General features: G+C 56.5%; 1 protein-coding gene across 5 annotated transcripts; it reads left to right on the forward strand.

Moving 5' to 3' along the window:
* Window positions 1-9: 9 nt before the first annotated feature.
* On the forward strand, window positions 10-18,873 carry Adam11 (ADAM metallopeptidase domain 11). 5 transcript variants are annotated; one of them, XM_017799447.1, is made up of 27 exons: window positions 10-96; window positions 559-734; window positions 8,027-8,103; window positions 8,285-8,351; window positions 9,721-9,806; window positions 9,897-9,972; window positions 10,371-10,437; window positions 10,502-10,565; window positions 10,929-11,003; window positions 11,081-11,152; window positions 11,292-11,458; window positions 11,986-12,070; window positions 12,175-12,265; window positions 12,386-12,437; window positions 12,875-12,974; window positions 13,060-13,131; window positions 13,241-13,333; window positions 13,666-13,746; window positions 14,276-14,326; window positions 14,430-14,493; window positions 14,722-14,821; window positions 14,997-15,116; window positions 15,209-15,377; window positions 15,470-15,584; window positions 15,669-15,759; window positions 16,328-16,345; window positions 16,825-18,873. In XM_017799447.1, exons 7-27 carry the CDS (start codon window positions 10,424-10,426, stop codon window positions 16,838-16,840), a joined length of 1,710 nt encoding a protein of 569 aa, XP_017654936.1. In that variant the 5' UTR covers window positions 10-96; window positions 559-734; window positions 8,027-8,103; window positions 8,285-8,351; window positions 9,721-9,806; window positions 9,897-9,972; window positions 10,371-10,423; the 3' UTR covers window positions 16,841-18,873. The 5 variants fall into 5 exon arrangements, with proteins under 5 accessions (XP_017654936.1, XP_008836428.1, XP_008836429.1 ...); XM_008838206.3 differs by having other exon boundaries at window positions 12-96; window positions 10,502-10,569; XM_017799448.1 differs by lacking the exon at window positions 10-96 and adding an exon at window positions 169-332.
* Window positions 18,874-19,133: the final 260 nt, after the last annotated feature.

A 19,133-nucleotide genomic window follows, 5' to 3' on the forward strand; every position in this document is an offset into this window, starting at 1 on the left:
AGCCCCCGGGCCCCGAGGATTATGAGCGCACCATGAGGCGGCTGCGGCTCTGGGCGATCGCGGCTCTGCTGCTGCTGCTGCCGCTCCCCCAGCCTGGTGAGTGACCCCCGCCGCCAGCCCCCGCCCCCGCGCTCTGCCAGGCCCGCACCCCGGCTTTTGCGGCGGTTTCTGCTGCAGCCACATTTTCCTGCAGTGCCCGGGGTGACAGCCTGTCCCGAGTGCGGGGAGGGCAGGGTAGCGGGAGAGGAGGACAGAAGGTGTTGCCACCCACCTGTCCGGATCTGGCCGGCCCCCGCCGCCACCCGGCTGCAGCTGGCCGCCGGACGCTGCAGGTCTCTGCGGGTTTGGGGGGGGCAGTCGTGACTGTGGGGCAGAATGAAGCTCTTGGCCCCCACCCGGTAGGGCTCTTCCCTCTACCAGGCAGCCAGATCCTTCCACCGGTATCCCCCTCAGGGCTCCAGGGGCCGCGACAGAGGGGTCTGGGGTGTGCCCACCTCAGTCCCAAGTCTCCTGCCCCATGGAGAGCATCTGCCTGCAGCTATGGCCTTGTCTCCCCAGGTGTTGGGGCCCTGGGTCCCAGTGGAGCTCTGTACTGGAGGAGCTCAACCCAAGTGGGGAGCCCAGAGGGTCCCGAGGTCACAGAGCCCAGTCGTCTGGTAAGGGAGAGCTCCGGGGGAGAGGTCCGAAAGCAGCAACTGGACACCAGGGTCCGCCAGGATCCGCCCCGGGGGACGGTGAGTATGGGACTGGATAATGAGGCCAGGGGGCTGGAACAGGCCTGGCCAGCTGATGGGAGGCTACCCAAGTAGCTAGGGTTTGGTGCCACCCGCTGAGGCTGTGGCCCCTGCAGCTTCCTTTACTGTGCAATGGGCCATCAGGTGGGGCTGGAGCCCAGCAGTGGGGACACTGGGCCTGTCGAGCTCCCAGCTCCTCCTATTACTATGATGACCCCCCTGCCCTCCACATTCACAGACTCTGATATGCTCATGCTTCAGTTCTGTTTGGGGTCAGGCTTCCACCAGCCCCCACTGCTTGCAGAACAGTTCTGCCTAAAACGGTTTTTGGAGGCAGGGCAGCACCAAATAGGTAAGTGCGGAGTCAGGGATTCACACTCCCAGGTGCCCACCAAAGCCACCCTTAGCCGCCTTGCTTGGACTAGTTTGGTGCTTACTCCTGCCTCGGTTTCCCACTGTGCACAGACAGGCTTCTTCCTCTCCTAGCAGAAAGTGGAGCCTTCAAAATGTTTTGAGGCCAGAATTCATCTGCAAATGCCTGTTCTACCTGTGCCCTGTCCCTTTCAGTTTCGAGGCCCCTGCCTCCCAGAGGAAGGTTAGGAATGAAGGAGATTAATTGCAATTAATAATTAATTAATATCATGTGAATAATAATCACCCAGATGGAATATTCATTCAGCATGCCTCAGCTCTCCAGGAGCTTGAAGCTGAAAGTTAGCCAGGCCAACAGGGCTGGCAGAGAGCTGGGTGGTGAAGGCCTATCAGAAATAGGGGATGTAGAGGAGAGACTCAGAGGGGTACAACTGAAGTCTGGGAAGTTTAGGCAGCTGGGAGTGGTGGGAGGTAAATTGGGCTGGGCAGAGGGAGGAAGGAGGGAAACGGAGGCTAACATTACAGACATCTGTGAGACTGGCATCTGGCCCTGCCTAATGTACTTGGTTAAAAGCCCTTAAGGGGGAGGGGGAGGAGAGGTGGGGTGGTGCAGGAGTGGGGAGTAGTTGAGAAATGGAGTGGATCAGGAAGGAGCATGCATAATAGATGGACCATCACTCTAGGAAGAGAGGGGAGGGGGCTAATGGTCCTGAGCTGGCAGCTGCCAAAGGGGTAGGGGTGGGTGTAGAGGTCAGCTTCAGTGCCCATGTAGGCACCCAGGGAGGCAGCTGGATAGGCCTTGGGGATGTCCCAGGCCTGGGGACGGGGTGTCCTGGCTGCTGTTTGGCACTCCACAGTGGACTGGACCCTGCCTGACTGCTGGGACGCTGGCTTGCACTTTAGAGGATGTACAAACTGAGGGGTAGAGAAAGAGTTGGTGGGGGGAGCATGGAGACCAGGCAGGGATGGAAGTGAGGGCTCCCACTGGGTGAGTTGCTCCTTCAGCTAATTGTTCCTTGACAGTGGGCCTGGGCTGTGTGGGGAGATGGGGATGGGTGCAGTGGGCCTGGGATGGGGGGGGTGGTCTTTGATTGTTCTCCTGAGCAAGTGGATGGCAAGTGCGAAGAGTTGGGTATATTCAAATGGCTGAATCCAAATATACCTAAGAGGTGGCTGAGGGGCTGAGGGGCAGAGGGGAGAGTGAAGGGCTCTGTGGATCCGTGGGTTGTGGTCACCTCCAGTGGAGGTTTCTCTGGGGCTGTGAGACCTTTTTGGGACCTCATGCAGGCTTCCCAGGGGTCTTGCCCTGCCTTCTCAGTCCTTCAGTTTCCCAAGGCAGAAGACCTGCCCAGGTGTTGAAGGAGAGGGCTCCCAAGGCGATGGGCTAGTCACTGAATCCTATGTGTACTTAATTCTCATAAGACCACAGGCAGATACCTTCTGTTTGCTCCATTTTGCACGAGCCAGTTCAGACTCAGAGAGGTTAAACAACTTGCCCAAACTCAATCAGAACTTAAGCAGTGGAGCTGGGAGTAATTTCCCCCAAGGCCAGGGCACTTCCCACTGAACTATCCTGGGTTTGAGTCTGAGGGGCACATCTCCAACCATCCCAGAGTGCTCCCCAGGGTCAGAGCTCAGGGCTGATGGAACCAGTGCAGGGCAAGTCAGGACCCAACAGGAGCAGCCTTTTCCCAAGGCATGCAGGCTGGGCCTCATTGAGCACCATTCCTAGTGTTATGGGATGCTGGGGGATGCTGGCCTCAGGGAGCCTGCCCTGGTTGGGGGCTAGTCATGTCGCCTTTCTGAACCCCATCTTCCTGATTCCTAAGCTCAGGATGATCATAACTTGTGTCCCAGCCTGCTCCAGGTGGCAGTGATGGAAAAGGGCTTTGTGTGATGGAGGCCCTGGCTTTGGGGAAGGATGGGGCTGTGGCAGAGAGAAAGGAATTTGGCCAGGAAAAAACTGTCACCCCTAGCTAGAGCAGACACTTCTGCCTTTAAGTGCCTGAAATTATTATTCCTCATCCAAACTCCAGGAGCCAGAACTATTGTTCCCATTTCACAAGTAACTGCCCCAGATCATACAGCACTTCAGTCATAGAGTCCAGATCGGTACCAACAGCAGCACTCAGCCAGTTCACTGCCCGCCTCTCACTGAGCGACAATAACAAGAGACACAGGAGTGGGCTGCTCCCAATACCCCACTTCCCTTATTGGAAGAAGATGGGGCCTGTGGCTGAGAAGTGGGAGAACTGAAAATCCAGAAAGTCGTAGTCACAGGGAGCCTTCAGCTGAGGGTCAGGCAGGACAATAGGGCCACAGTGTGCAATTGGACCAGGGCACCATGGGCTCATGAGGCTGCATATGTCTGAAGGTCAACTTTTTAAATTCCATCGAAGCTGTTGTGTGAATCTTCCTTGGGTCTGAGGAAACCCAAGGGGAGGCCAGGCAAGGCTGGGGGAAGTGAGTAGGGTCAGGAGTCAGGGTTCCAGGCCTACAGGTAATTCTCACCTGAGCCAGGCTGTCCCTGGCACAGTTCTTTCAAGAGCTTACCTTTACTGTAACTGCTGTGGAGTGGAGGGCAAGGGTGTGAAACCCAGCCTATGCAATACAGGGATAGGGGCAGCAAGCCCCAGGATCCTGGAGCCTCTGAGACAAAGTCATTCTGTGATTGCACTTATGGCTAGAGGCACAGCACAGCTCTGTCTGGGGCTCTGGAATGAGGGGTTCCCTGAAGGGTATTGGTGTCTGGACGCCAAGGACAGAGTATTTGGGGGTTACCTGTCCAGCTCCAGGTAGGAATCTGAGAGGCGCACACCATGGCATCTGCAGTCCTCTCCCAGGACTCCAGCCTGTGGGCTTGGCCTTACCCAGGCACCCTCCTGGCCGCCTAGAGGAACCCAGCTGTCCAGAGTCTGTCCCCAGAGGGACTGATGACCCTGTAAGGAGGTGACTCTGTCCTCAAAAATTTAGGTCAAATCCCATCATTTGAAATTCAGCAACTATTCTCATTGTCCAGTGCCTGCTGCCCTGTTGATGAATGAGCCTTCCTACCTTGTTGGGGGTAGGGCTAGGGGGTTGGCTGTTGGGTGAGGTGGGCTCCCAAGTGTGGCCCCTGCCTCTGGCTCCTCCCCCATTTGCAACCACCCAACCCCAAGAGGTGGTGATGTCTCCAAGCATAGAAAGGGAGGCCAGATCCCTCCCAGGTAAATCAGTACAACCCACCCAGATCTGGGGCACATCCCTGTCACAGGAAGTGAGCCAAGGAGGTCTTTTATCCAGTTCCTCAAAACCCCATTCAACTGCCAGGAATGAGGGACCTCACATTGCGATTACAAACCCCAACCCATCCTGCTGAACAGCGCTTCATGTCACCCTTATGACACCCCATTTTTTTTAGCCTTTTTTTTTTTTTGGTATTTTTTGAGACAGGGTCTCCTTGTAGCCCCGCGGAACTCACTATGTAGACCAGGCTGGCCTCGAACTCACAAAGATCTGCCTCTGCCTCCCAAGTGCTGGGATTAAAGGCGTGCGCCACCACACCCGGCAACACCCCATTTTTAACAGTGAAGAAACTGAGGCTGGGGGTGAGCAGCTCCTCAGGCCTGCTGCAAAACCACTCTACCCTTGGGTGGGGAAAAGGGTGGTGCAGCCCTTGTTCCGAGGATTAAAGGATTTACCTGAAAAGGTGAATCAGTGATTGAGTGTATGTGTGTATAATATGTATGTGTATGTGTGTGTGTGTGTATATGTAAAACCTGGTTACACAGAGATTGATCAAGTGAATGAGCTAAGCCCTGTGGGCACCAAAAGATGCCCGCTCTGAAGATAAGGGCAAGAGGAGGTGGGGTACAGAGTGCTTGAGGGGCAGCGCCTGGAGGCTATAGGGGGTAGGACTCTGCGACTCATGTTTTCTGGGGCATTCTGGAATCCTGCTGATCTTTAGCACCCCTTTCCACCACTGGAACTCTCTGGAGGTCTAGGACAGAAGGTGGTCACCCTCTCTGCACCCTCTATCTGGTTAGGCCCAACACAGGGCATGGAGAAGGTGAGACATGGGCAGCCTGAAGCAGGTGCCTGAGAAAGTGGAAGGCTCAGCAACAGGGACGGGTCAGGTGAAGAGGCAGTCACCCGGCAGGCCTCATAGCTGACATGGCAAACACAACCTCCTGCGCAGGGGTGAGACTTGACCTGGTATCTCCCCAGCATGAGCCTGGGCCTGTCACCACCCAGTTTCACTCCATATGGACCTGCTAGCTCGGGCAGGTTGAGATCAAATAAATGAGCTGGAACATGTGAGCACTGGGGTGACATTGGAAGCAAAAGGCAAGTGCAGGACACAGGGTCACATCCAGCAGTCTGGAGCAACTCTGAGCTGGCAGGGAGGCAGAGGTGGCTGAAGACTGCTGTGACCTCAGGATTGGAGGGCCTTAGGGACTGAGGGTAATGAGAGGCGTCAGGGCTGGGGCCAGAGCAGGGACACTGAGCCAGGCCTGGCAAGGATTGTCGATGACTTTGGTAGAGCACTGGTCAAAAGCTTGACAGGGTCTTGCGGGCCCTGGAGCCAGCTGGAGCCCAGTGCCTGGAGGCAGCAGTCCTGGGATTCAGGTGGGCTTGCTGATCCGGCTCTCCCCCCAGTATGGAACAGAGCTGTGCCCAGTCAGGCCAGGCTGGGCCAGCAGGCCTTAAGTACCTGGATTCTCAACTCTCTCCCACTGTCTTTTACAGAGTCCCTGCCTGGCCTCTCAATCCCTCTGACTCAGTTCCCTCTGTCCTGATCCCCAGTGGAAGGGTGGGCCATCACACAGATCATCCCTGGCAGCAGGGACCCTGTCATGTCTGGCACTGTTTCCCATCTGTCCCAAGTTTTTCCCAGAAGCCCGCCTCCTAGCTCTAAAAGTGCACTCACATTCTTCAGAGAAAAAAAAAATCTGAGGCTCAGAGAGGTTGCTGGGTCATCCTTAACATTGCACAGCCTAAGAGAATAGAATCAGGGCAAGGGGCCTGACTAAGCTGCTTCTCCAGGCAGCCAGACTGGGAACAGACAGGACAAGCAGGAACAGTCCTCGGGGGAGGGTAAAGCTGCCCAGGTAGAGTAGGGGAGAGGGAAACAGAGCCAGGCCAGGCCTAGGGAGGGGAGAGCAGAGGAGGGCTGGGGGGACGAGTAGCAGGGACGCCTTGTCCTTGGCTTTCTATTTTGAGTCTGATCGATGCTCTGGGGGCTCAGGATGGAGCTTGGAATCCTGGATAGCCTGGGATAGGGTGAGTCTGTGTCCTTGGGGCTCATAGGTCTGCCCTCACAGGCTCTGGCCCTTCACCCCCACCTTGTCTGCTCTTCTCAGAGCCTCCTGTGGCCCGGAACCCACTTCCATCTCATTTGCCTTTCCAGGGAAGACCTTGGAAGTAGATTCCCTAGGCTTGAATATCATCTTCCACTTTTAATTTTTTTGGAGACAGCTTCTCACTTTGTTGGCCCAGGTTAACCTGGAACTCACAGTGCAGCTGAGGCTGACCCAGGTAGAACTTGCATTCTTCCTGCCTCAGCTTCCCAAGCACTGGGATTGCAGAGTATATCACCACACCAGGCACTAACACCTCTTACCTGTGTGACTTTGTACAAAGTAGTTAGCTTCTTTAAGATTCAGTTCTCATCTGTCAGATACAGAGGACAGGGTTGTGGAGAAGATCAAATTGGCAGCATGTGAACCATTCAGACCAATGCATGGAACCTAAGCAGTGCTCAGAAAGGGTTGGTCATGGTTACGTGGTAGAGGACTCAACTAGGCTTGGGCAGTGGGCCCCGTTCCCTTGGTGTCAGGGCTCTCTTCCTGCAAGGTGCGCTCCATCATGAAAGCCAGGCAGGGAGCACAAACTCCCACCCACAGAGCAGTGGCAAGGCTCTTGCCCTGGCATCTGGGGTTTGGTCTTCCTAAAGAGATGGGACAGAAGCCTCCAGGTCTCCCCTGTGCTTCCAGGTCTTTTGTGAGACCAAAGATTAGTTGTCAGCTTGAGATGGGTCTAGGGCTCTAGGTTTGTCCCTAGGGTAAATGACTCAGGTCAGCTCCCCCTTGGCCCAAGCTCTGCTGCCATTCTTCTCTGTCGGGGAGGGGAGCTTTCCCTCCAGTCTTTGATGTCTCTATCCCCCACCCCCACCCCAAGTGACTGGGCACCCAGGCAGAGAAGGCAGCCATCTTGCTCAGGCCTAGTCCATTGCCATGGCAACCTGGAGCCTCCCAGCCCCATTGCATATGCCCCTTTGAAAAATTTATCAGGAAAACTTCCGTGTTTAAAAATTAACCATGGGATTGAAATATTAAAGATGAGCTGCTTGGACAGCAGAGGGCAATAGATTTGGGTGGGGGAGCCACAGTCTGTCTTCCTGCAAGATGGCACCTGCCCTTGCCCAGCATCCAAGGCCCAGTGGTCATTTCCCACTTGTTCCACATGTCTGCAAGCCCAAGTCCACCTATGTAGATTGGGGATGGGAACAGAAAGCAGGGGCCTGCTTCCCATCTCTTGTTCACCCTGGGCTGGGACCATGCGCCACTTCCCTGGGAACCTTTCTTTTGTTGTACTGAGGCTGGGGTGACCCTGCCAACAGCTCTGAGGGCCTGGCATGAGGCCGTGGGCAGACTGAGCTGCCCCTCTTTGTCCGTGCTGCTCAAGGAAGCTAAGCCAGGAAGCCACTGGAGAGCCAAGGGTGCCCCAGCTTGGGTGGAGGGTGGGCCCAGAGATGAGCAACTGCCCCCAGGAAAGGAACAGGGTCTTGGTTGGAGGACAGAACTTTGTGCAAAGCAGCTCCCCTGCCCCCAGAGAGGGGTCCCTTTAGCTTCTGGAGCTGAGCCTCCCTTGCTCAGGGCTGTCCCAGTGTCCCTGACCCCCACCTCAGGCTGACTTCCCTTTGGCCCTCCCTCCCATAGCCTGTGCACCTGGCCCAGGTGAGTTTCGTCATCCCTGCCTTCAACTCAAACTTCACTCTGGACCTGGAGCTGAACCAGTGAGTGTGGCTTGGATTTTGGGTGATGGGTGGCTTGGATCTTGGGTGATGAGCTGAACCAGTGAGTGTGGCTTGGCTGACTGGGGGGCCTGGGAAACTTGGATCCTAAGCTGGAGTGGAACCCAAGTGGGTCCTGTCCTCACCAATGACCCTCCTTCCCCGTGCCACTTTGCTGTTTCAGTCACCTCCTCTCCTCACAGTATGTGGAACGCCATTTCAGCCGGGAGGGGACAACCCAGCACAGCACTGTAAGTGTCTTTGGAAGGGGTCAGGGAGGTACTATTCTGTGGTCACAGGTATAAGGACAGGACTAGGTATGAATTAGCACTGGCCTGGCATGTATGAAGATTTTGTCACCAGCACTGAAAAAAGGGGAACACATAAAATACTTTAAAAAGAGAGGGGGTTGAAGAGATGGCTCAGTGGTTAAGAGCACTGACTGCTCTTGCAAGGGACCCAGGTTTGATACTCAGCAACCACATGTTGCTAACAACCATTCGTAACTCCAGTTCCAGGGGAATCCAACGACCTCTTCTGACCTCCATGGGCATTGTATGACACAGGTGCACTTACACACAATGCAGGCAATATACTCCTCATATACATAAAATATTTTTTTAAAGAAAAGATGAGGACAGCTGGAGGTAAGTCAGGGACACACTCAGGATAGCCTGGCCCCTAGAGACCTCCCATCTCTCCCTACTTTGTAGGTGCCAAGGACCAGCAATTGAGGTGGACAGATTAGATGGTATGGGACACAGAGCCCTCCTCACTCAGGCCAAGGTCTGACCCCCATCCAGCCTCTTGCCTTGCCTGGAGGGTCCTCATTGTATCATGATTGTTATGTCCCCAGAATCTTCTGGGCAGGGGCCTTGGAGGAAACACACACACACACACACACACACACACACACACACACTTTGACAGTGCTGGGGACAAAACCCAGGGCCTTGCACATCCTAGGTAAGAGATCTACCCCTGAACTATATACCTCTTGCCCCAGGATTCCGGGCTGCCTGCCATATCAGGGTCCTAGCCTTGAAAGCCCTGGAGCCTGAACAAAGATGAATGAGTGTCTATAAATAGCCTGCCCCCTCAGCCCATTCTAGTAACTAGAGCACAAATAATTTTGCAGGAAGTAGAGTTGGGACAAGCGTGTGCTGCTGGTCCCCTCTGACCTATGAGCCTGCTCAGAAACCATGCTGTCACAGTTCCTCAGCACAGCCCACATGTGGCTGTGAGCTTGTGCATGAGGGTTGAGGGTGAGTCTACAGCAGGTGCTGGTCAAATGAAATAGTGTGTGGTAAGTGCTCAGAATGGGGCCTAGGGCAAAGCCGGTGTTGCATAACTATAACCAGTTTCTGTTCTCAAGGAGTCTGGGATCCCTTATCAGCCCCAAGAGATAGCCAAGAGAACTGTTGTGGCCCGATGGTCCCATTTTATGGGGTAGGTGAAGCTGGCCCAAGAAGTGTCAGAAACTTGCGCACAGTGAGATAAGAAATTAGAGGCACCACCAGCTTAGAAGCAGACTCAAGAACGCTGGTGTCCTGAGACTGCAGCCCCTGTACTGTCCTCCTTCCCTCCTGCCACCTCCCTCACTGCCCGGCTGCTCCACAGGGGGCTGGAGACCACTGCTACTACCATGGGAAACTCCGGGACAACCCACACTCTTTCGCTGCGCTCTCCACCTGTCAGGGGCTGCAGTGAGTATAGGGGAAGAAGGGTACGCTGAACCACAGGGGCGCCTTCTGCCTGGCCCAGCATGGTGGGGAGCTATGCCTCTCTCTCCACAGTGGGGTCTTCTCTGATGGGAACCTGACTTATATCGTGGAGCCCCAGGAGATGGCTGGACCTTGGGGATACCCACAGGTAAGGCCTGCACAGACCCTTGCCATCCCTCTGATGGTCCAGCTATGCTTGCCTCCAGCAGTTATGGCTATCTCCTCCTCCTCCCCCACAGTAACCACAGCCTCCCTGCCCTGAATGACCCCAGCTCTGGTTCCTGCCTCTTGTGCCCCCAGCTCCAATATCCCCTCTGTCCCCCAAGTGACCTCCTACTGGGTTCCAGTGTCCTTTGCCCCTGTCTCTCAGGGCACCCCCAGGTCTTGACCCTGGAATCTGAGCATCTAGGAGATCAGATCCGACATGGGAGCTCTGGCCAGTTCTGGGTCACCCTAGGGTGGGGTGGGGGAAGGGCTGGAGCTGCCCCCAATTGGGCCCAGAGGAGACCTGGTTGGCTCCCCAAGAACTAATTTCCCTCATTGCAGGGCCCCCTTCCCCACCTCATTTACCGGACCCCTCTCCTCCCAGCCCCCCTCGGATGCAGGGAACCAGGTAAGGGAGGGGTGAGGGGGTAGGGCAGGGCAGCTGGACCCCTCTTACTGGTTACTCCCCACAGGCTGCCTGTTTGCTGTCCCTGCCCAGTCTGCTTCTCCTACCTGGCCCAAGCTGAGAAGGAAAAGGCAGGTACGGGGCCCGCACAGACCTCGGGCAGCAGAGACCTCAGGCTGTGGTCTGGGGCAGGTCATCCCTACCCATGGCTAGGCAAAGGAAGGCTCAGGGTAATGAGGTTGGGGACCAGGGAACCATGTCCAGGAAGAGCCCCCCAACTCCTCCTTAACACTGGTGATGACACAGGTCCCAATCTTAGGCCCACAGAGGTTGCCTGTCTTCTGTTCCCAGAAGAATGGGCCCTTCTGCCAGCTGGGGGCTGGCACCATCCCTGGCTGGAGACCAGGCTCCCCCTTCCCCATAAGTCTGTCCACAGCTTGGCCATAAAGCCAGACATGGAGGGAACTGATTCCAAGTGCCCACCCGCCCTCCAGGTCCGCAGGGGCCACCCCACAGTACACAGTGAAACCAAGTACGTGGAGCTGATTGTGATCAACGACCACCAGCTGGTGAGTTCCAGGCTGAGGGGGACACTGAGAGGAGAGGCCCAAAGGAGCCTCACCCTCTTCCCCTCCTCTCTTCACAGTTTGAGCAGATGCGGCAGTCGGTGGTCCTCACCAGCAACTTTGCTAAGTCCGTGGTGAACCTGGCAGATGTGGTGAGCAGCCCTCTTACTCTCCTCTCCTCATACCCCCCACATCCAGGGATCACTGTTAGTCTCTGACCCCCACTTCATGGAGGGACAGATTAAGGCCTCCCTCCAGCCCCCTTCATCTCCCCTCTGGGTCCGGGTCCAGATATACAAGGAGCAGCTCAACACTCGAATTGTGCTGGTTGCCATGGAGACATGGGCAGATGGAGACAAGATCCAGGTGCAGGATGACCTCCTGGAGACCCTGGCCCGACTCATGGTCTACCGGCGGGAGGGTCTGCCTGAGCCCAGTGATGCCACCCACCTCTTCTCGTGAGTCCCCACACTGTGCACCGTGCCAGCCTCACTAGCTGCCAGTGCTTGCTGCCTGTGCCAGGCACTCTTCTCAGAGTTGGAGTCCGTGGGTGAGGCTCGCCTTGCACCTGCCACCTGCCCCTATCACGTGTACTAGTTGGGCATCCTCTGCCCCTTAGGCTGTGTAGGGGATGTGCTCTTTGCCTTAGCCTTGGTGGGCTTTTTCTGTTCCCACCCCTATTTAGTCCCTTCTTTGTTTTTTCATCATCCCGTCCTCAGTGATCCAGTTCCTTAGTGGGGGGCGAGGGGATCTAATCAAAGGGCCTTAAAGCCCCTGGCTTAGCCTATGGGTGAAGGAAGCCAAAGGAGGGGCTGGCCTGAGGTCAACAGGCTGATATGAAGGGCTGGGGACCACTGCTACTACCCTGAGAATTTCCCCCAAGAATAGCTCTAGTGCAGATGTGCCCAGACCCTGACCACCTCCTCACAGCCCCGGAAGCCCTGACTAACAGGGTAGGTCACACTGACAACTGTCTCCCTTTTAGAGGCAGGACTTTCCAGAGCACCAGCAGTGGAGCAGCCTATGTAGGGGGTATCTGCTCACTGTCCCGGGGTGGGGGTGTGAATGAGGTAAGAAGGGGGTGCCATGGCTGGGAGGCCGAGGAGGGTCTGCCAAAGTGCAGAAGCTATTAGGAGGATGTAAACATATTGTGCTCTATCTTCCCCACTCCTAGTATGGCAATATGGGTGCCATGGCAGTGACCCTCGCTCAGACACTGGGGCAGAACCTGGGCATGATGTGGAATAAGCACCGTGGCTCAGCAGGTACCGACCCTGGACCCCACAGCCAGTCCAGACCCACTCAGCACTTCTAGAAGTGAAGCGAGGGTAAGTGAGGGGGTGCTCCCCTCCCACTGTCTCATGTGCTCCTAAATATCCTCTCAGGGGACTGCAAGTGTCCAGACATCTGGCTGGGCTGCATCATGGAGGACACTGGGTGAGTTCTTGGGGACAGACTTAGGAGAGGGTCTTGGGCAAGGGAAGTCCTTCATTGAACACTGGAAGGCCATCTGGACCGATGGCTTTAAGAGGCCTAGCTCAGTGGACCACTCAGGCTTCCAACAGGCCAGGTTATGTGCAAATACAGCGCAGGTAAAGAGCCCTATAGCCCAGCTAGGACACCAAAATTGTCTATATTGTAATGCGTGCTCTGGCCACTGGGCGGCACCAGAGCCTCCTGTGGGGCGCCGTCCCTCCAGAGCACCCCAAGACTTGTTTGAGTCCTGAATTCAGTGAAACAAGTGGCGTCCTCTGTCCATTCCGAGATGGGCATGTAGGAAGACTGTCGCGCATTTGCGGGGCAGATCCTCAACCTCCTCACTTGGGAGGGTTGAGGGGAGCACCCAGCAGTACGGTTCCCTCACACCTGCCCAGGTTCTACTTGCCCCGCAAGTTCTCACGCTGCAGCATCGACGAGTACAACCAGTTTCTGCAGGAGGGCGGCGGGAGCTGCCTGTTCAACAAGCCCCTCAAGGTATCAATCCCAGGACTGAGAACGGGCGGCGCGGGACGGGGGGGCAGGGTCCAGGCCACGCTCCCGACATCCCCTCCCTGTCCAGCTCCTGGATCCCCCCGAGTGCGGGAACGGCTTCGTGGAGGCGGGAGAGGAGTGCGACTGCGGTTCAGTGCAGGTGAGTGATACTTGTGCGCTCCCAGGATGCGCGGGTGGACTGGAGGTGGAGTCCAAGGAGGAGGACCACGGCTCACCCGCCTCCCTCCGCTTCTTCCCGCGACCCCCAGGAGTGCAATCGCGCAGGTGGCAACTGCTGCAAGAAATGCACCCTGACTCACGACGCCATGTGCAGCGACGGGCTCTGCTGTCGCCGCTGCAAGGTGAGGAGGACCCGCCCGCGGGTGGGGAGGAGGCGGAGCCAGGACCAAAGAGACGATAGGACGCCATCCGACAGGACATGGGTGGGAGGAGGAGCCTTAGCGGAGCACCTCTATGGGTGGGGCCTGTCGCGAAGAACATACCAATGGAGGGCAAAGGTCTGGACTTTGGCCCCTCCCCGAGGTGTTGGAGGCGGGCCAGGGAGCAGCTGAGAGGCCCTGGGGAACCGGAAAGTGAAACAAACCTGACGACAGGATCCTAGGAAGAGAATCGGGTACCCCGGGAGGGCGATGGCGAGGTATCCTCCCCAGAAACGCATGCATGCCTTTCCTAGTATGAGCCACGAGGTGTTTCCTGCCGAGAAGCAGTGAACGAGTGTGACATCGCAGAGACCTGCACCGGGGACTCAAGCCAGGTCCGCCAAGGCTCCGGCAACACAGCCCCTACCTTACCGATAGGTTTGGCTCTGCGTGACTACTCTCGGGGTCCTCTCTGCACAGCAACTGGCCATACCCGCCGCTTACCAGCCTCGGTGTCTTTCTCCGAGGAAGGGATTCGTTGTATCTGCTGGCTCTGTTCCTTCAATCATTAAACCAGCATTTATAGTCTGGCTGGTACTCCCAATGCCTGGCATAGTGTCTAGTGTATGCTAGGGATCCGAGTGGATAATAACATTGGTTAACATCTATTCAATCCTAATTAGATGACAGGCATTTTCTTCTTTCATGCCACCAGTGTAATGGGTGCAGGAAACTGAGAGAGCCTGGGAAAGATCTGGGAATTCACATGGTCAGATCCACAGAGCCAAACAGACCCCTGTCCCGATGTGAAAGAGCCCTGCAACATAAGCACCCTTTGGGTGGCATTTGGCACCCTATATTCCTCCCCTAGGGCCTTAGCTCAGTCCTGGGGCCACACTGCTCATCCAGTCCTTCTCTCCACAGTGTCCCCCTAACCTTCACAAGCTGGATGGTTACTACTGTGATCATGAGCAGGTATAAGAGGTGGGAGGGTCAGCCTCATTTGGGCTCAGTGGGGTCTTGTCTCCACTCTGATCCCCCCAGTGTCTCCATGCTCTGTCTCCTCTTGGTCTCTCAGGGCCGTTGCTATGGAGGTCGCTGTAAAACACGGGACCGGCAGTGCCAGGCCCTTTGGGGCCATGGTGAGTCCAGCTGGGTATGGGGAACAGACTCTGAAAGATGCAGAATTGAGAGCTGGGGAGGGGCACCTTCTGGTTAAATATATGCCCTCCACCAAATGTGTGGCTTGCCAGGACCTTGGGCATCCCAGCCAGTCTGGGGTCAGGCCAGGGTAAGGGAGGTACAGGTCTGAGGCCCTGGGTTTGGGCCCTGGGCTTGGTGGAGTGATCCCTGGCATCATTTCCCTCCAGTGGCTGCTGATCGCTTCTGCTATGAGAAACTGAACGTGGAGGGGACAGAGCGTGGAAACTGTGGGCGCAAGGGGTCCGGCTGGGTCCAGTGCAATAAGCAGTGAGTAGCCACTGCATCCATCCATTGGACATTCCCAGCTCTGGGGTGAGGGGCTCTTCAAAGGTGAGGCAGCAGGCTCTAGGAGGGGCCTGTGAGACCCAAGGGGAAGGGCAGATAGATTCAGTTCTTGGGTCTGAGGTAAAATTTGGACTCACTGTCCCCATGTGCCCCAAAGGGATGTGCTCTGTGGCTTCCTCCTCTGCGTCAACATCTCTGGAGCTCCTCGGCTAGGGGATCTTGGAGGAGACATCAGCAGTGTCACCTTCTACCACCAGGGCAAGGAGCTGGACTGCAGGTGTTGGCTGCGGACATGGCAGGGAAGGGGAAGTGACAACTCTCAGGACAGCTAGAGAACAGGGATTGAGGATGGCTGTACTGTTTCTCCAGGGGGGGCCATGTGCAGCTAGCTGATGGCTCGGACCTGAGCTATGTGGAGGATGGCACAGCCTGCGGGCCCAACATGTTGTGCCTGGACCACCGCTGCCTGCCAGCCTCTGCCTTCAACTTCAGCACCTGCCCAGGCAGTGGGGAGCGCCGGATCTGCTCCCATCATGGGGTGGGTGCCTGGAGGCCATGGGTGGCATACCGGGAGAAGCTAACACAGGGCTATGGCTCTGCTTATCTCTGCTGGCTCCACCCTGCCTGTAGGTCTGCAGCAATGAAGGGAAGTGCATCTGTCATCCAGACTGGACAGGCAAAGACTGCAGCATCCACAACCCCCTGCCCACACCTCCACCCACGGGGGAGACAGAGAGATACAAAGGTGAGGCAGGAGTTGGCCAGCAGGGTCTATATCACCCATTCTCCATGCCTGTCCCTGCCAACCGAGCCCTGCCCTCCTCCCCAGGTCCCAGCGGTACCAACATCATCATTGGCTCCATCGCCGGGGCTGTCCTGGTCGCAGCCATCGTCCTGGGCGGCACGGGCTGGGGATTTAAGTAAGAGACACATGTACCCTAAATACCCCCAGGCCCTTGGGGGTTCAGCACCCTAGAATGTTGGAGCTGAGCAGCCTCTCTGAGAAGTTAGCTTACCCAGAGCTCATACATCACTGGTTCAAGCCAGCTCATCGTTTGTTCAAGCATTTAAAACAATTACTTGCTCATATTGAAATACCAGGTTTCACAGTAAGGGCCTTGACCTCCAGCCTCTTGAACACTGCCAGGGTTAGGCTCCACTGTGCCTCAGTGCATCCCAGCACTGCCAGGGCAGAGGTGGGCAGGGCCTGTCCAGTTTGGGTATATGTTCCCCAGTTCCTACCCACTTTCAGCTCATTTGCTCCAGGACATTGTAGTCTAGACCCCTCACAGGGCACTGGAGGAGCCCTAAAGCCTAGGGTCACTTGGTGACTTAGTGTAGAATCTGGATTTGGACCCTCGACCCATTTGGGTTAGATCTCTTGTGGCACAGTCTGTCTTCAGAGTAAGGGGAAGCTCACATGATTCTCTCTCTCTCCTCTCTCCTCTCTCCTCTCTCTCACACCTGTCCTCTGCTTGGCATCTCAAGAAACATCCGACGAGGAAGGTATGACCCGACCCAGCAGGGGGCAGTGTGATGCCGGCCACGTCATCCCTCCCGCTGTCCTTGTCTCCATCTCATTCGTCCCCTTGCATTCTGTAGACTGGGAGCTGGGGCGGATTCCCGCTACCCTGCCGGCAGCCTGGGCAGCAAGTCCTCAGTCTGCTGCTCCCCCTTCCTCCTGCCCACCCCGCCTGCTGGGCCCTGGTCTACCTTCTTCTGTCCTTACTACGGCTGGGTCCCATGGCCGGGTGGGCGCTGGAACTGTGCCCTGCAATCCCTACCCCCTAAGAGCGGGCCTCCCTCTGCGTCCCATCTGTTTTGTCTGCCATGTCACCACTGTCTGACCTCCGCCAGACCCCCTCCCAGCCAGCCTGTGACTTGCTGCCTCCAGGGCCCAGCACTGACCTCCATGGGCCCAGCTGGAGGGCTCTCCCTCAGGGCCCAGCCTCATATCCTCCCCTGATGCCCCCTCTCCATTCCAGATCCGGAGGGGCCTAAGTGCCACCCTGCTCCCTCCGAGCCTGGCACCCACCGTCTCGTCCCTGAACTACGAGGCTGCCCCCACCCTGCCACAGAGGGAGGCACCGTGCAAATGTCTTCCAGGTCCAAACCCTTCAACTCCTGGCTGCACAGGGGTTGGGGGTTGGGGCTGTGGCCCTGTCCTTCAGACCACTTGGGTGGAGGGGCCTGGAGGAGGGCACTTCCTACCTGGTCCCCCACCCCGCCTCATTCGGCTTTGGCCTTGCACCCATCTCCCCATGTGAATGTAGCTTCTATCATCACAGACTGCCACATCTCAAGTGGGGGCCTGGAATGGTGCCTGGTGGGGGCAGGCAGCCACCAGTGGACACAGCCAGATGTCCCTTCTTCAAAACAAGGCAGCTGGGACCAGGGTCATAGCTCTCTGGGACCTAGGGGAAGGGACTGACATCTACACTTTTTTTTTTTTAAACTGAACCTAACTGATGAATGTAATCATGGGGTGCTGGGGCCCGGGCAGCTGTAGCGATGCTTCTGACACAGGAGGGCCTGGAGGGTCTGAGGCCTTGAGACCTCCCAGGCCCTCCCCGGGCAGGCTCACATCTGGAATCCTGCCACTGAACCCAGCAGGAGCTGGGCATCCCTGCCTGCTCTACCCCCACCCAGCTTAGGAGAATTAAGAGTGCTGATTCAAACCAAAGCTGCCTGTCCCGTGCCCACAGCTTAGCTCATGGGTGTGGTGACTCCATCCCAGACTCTCTTCAATTCCAAACTGACCATCCTGACCCTGCCAGGTCGCATGCATTTGAGGGGAAGGGTCTCAAAAATATAGTCCCTGAAATAAAATGGCACCATCCCCCCTTTCAAGAAGGATGTTTCTGGGGCTGTCTCAGGGTTCAGGTACCCCCAGTGTGGCCTGGCGGTTCTAGAACGGGCTATCTTCTTATAGAGGACTCTAGATAGGAAGAGCCAAGGTGTCCTGGTGCCCCCAGGGTTAGTGCCTGTGATGTGGAGATCAGGAAAGGGCAGGTCTCATGGATGATCCTAGGTTTCTAGAAGAGTCCTCAAGGCCCCATCAAAACCCTTATTCACTCTAGGGCTGAGTAGTAAGTTTACAGATACCCGTCTGCCCTCCTCTGGTCTTTGCTACAGTTCACCCTGAGACCATAGCCAAGGCTAGCAGCACTGCTCAGCCTGCCCACACAGTCTGCCATGGCCAGCCTGCCTTCATGACCCTGTGTGAGACTGAGAAGCTCTGGCTTCTTGCCCTAAAAGCCAGCTGGCAAGACAAGATGGGGGCAGGCTACCTTATGGATGAAAGCCAAAAATGAAAGGTGCCACCTTATCATGGGGCACCCCACTCAGGCTCATCAGTGGCTTCTGGACACTCCAGGATCCCTGAGAGTTGCCCGTTTGAGTTGGTCCTGTTTTTGAGGCCTCTTTGGGGAAGGATCATGAAGGAAATGGCTGTTTAGATAAGCCACCCCAGCGGCAAGGCCAGGTAGTGCCTGCTACAGTTGGGGTCCTCAGTACTGAGCTCCAGCTGGCATTGTCCTATTGATGACACTGGGTGGGTGTCCCTCAGGCCAGACCCAGGCCACCAGTCCCACTAGCTGAGGCTGGGCAGAAGGGCTGGATGTTGCCGTTACTGGGATACCTTGAGACTCCCACTGGGTGGCACACCTGCACACAGTTGGCAGTGCACCTGGACACAGGCATGTGGATCCACACCTCTGCACGATTGTCAATGCCTCTGCATACATGGGCATGTCTGTAGGTGCCCATATGTCCCTGGCGGGGACACAAAGAACACAAGATTTCCTGATTTCCTGTGACCCTGACCCCCAGCTGTCTGCATCCTCCTGCTCCACCCCAGCAGTGCCTGGCGTGGCAGTGTCCAGGGAGGAGTGAAGGCTGTACTCGCCTGGACTGGACCCAGGTCCCTACGCATCCTGTAAATATGTCATCTGGGCTGGGGTGGGGAGGCGGGGCCAGGAGCCCACATTAAAGATTAAAGATCACATCTTGGGCTTCCGTGGAGCTCACACCAACCTGTGTCTCTCGCCTCTCTGTAAATGACCATTCTGGGTGACTCAAGTCCTCTCTAGCTCCTGACCCTGGAATGTGGCAGTGGGGGGTGCACAGGACATGACTTAAGAACCCAGGATAGTAAGGAAAGCAGGAGGAAGGGGTGTGGTTTCCCAGGCTGAGTGAGGAGACAGGCAGCAGGTGGCTAGGTCCTTCCTTTCTCACTGCCCCAGCAAAGGCACCATGCCCCTCCTCTCATTTCTGCCAAGCAGAATTAGAGGTA

This window comes from Nannospalax galili, unplaced genomic scaffold, assembly GCF_000622305.1.
Source record: "Nannospalax galili isolate Female #2095 unplaced genomic scaffold, S.galili_v1.0 scaffold95, whole genome shotgun sequence".
NCBI lineage: Eukaryota > Metazoa > Chordata > Mammalia > Rodentia > Spalacidae > Nannospalax > Nannospalax galili.

What these genes read in the sequence shown, in the direction of transcription:
- Adam11 (XM_008838205.3), top strand. Translation starts at nt 33, where the DNA reads ATGAGGCGGCTGCGGCTCTGGGCGATCGCGGCTCTGCTGCTGCTGCTG. An exon ending in GATGCCACCCACCTCTTCTC is followed by an intron (nt 11,459 to 11,985) that starts GTGAGTCCCCAC and finishes TCTCCCTTTTAG; the next exon opens with AGGCAGGACTTTCCAGAGCA. An exon ending in GGGGTGGGGGTGTGAATGAG is followed by an intron (nt 12,071 to 12,174) that starts GTAAGAAGGGGG and finishes CCCCACTCCTAG; the next exon opens with TATGGCAATATGGGTGCCAT.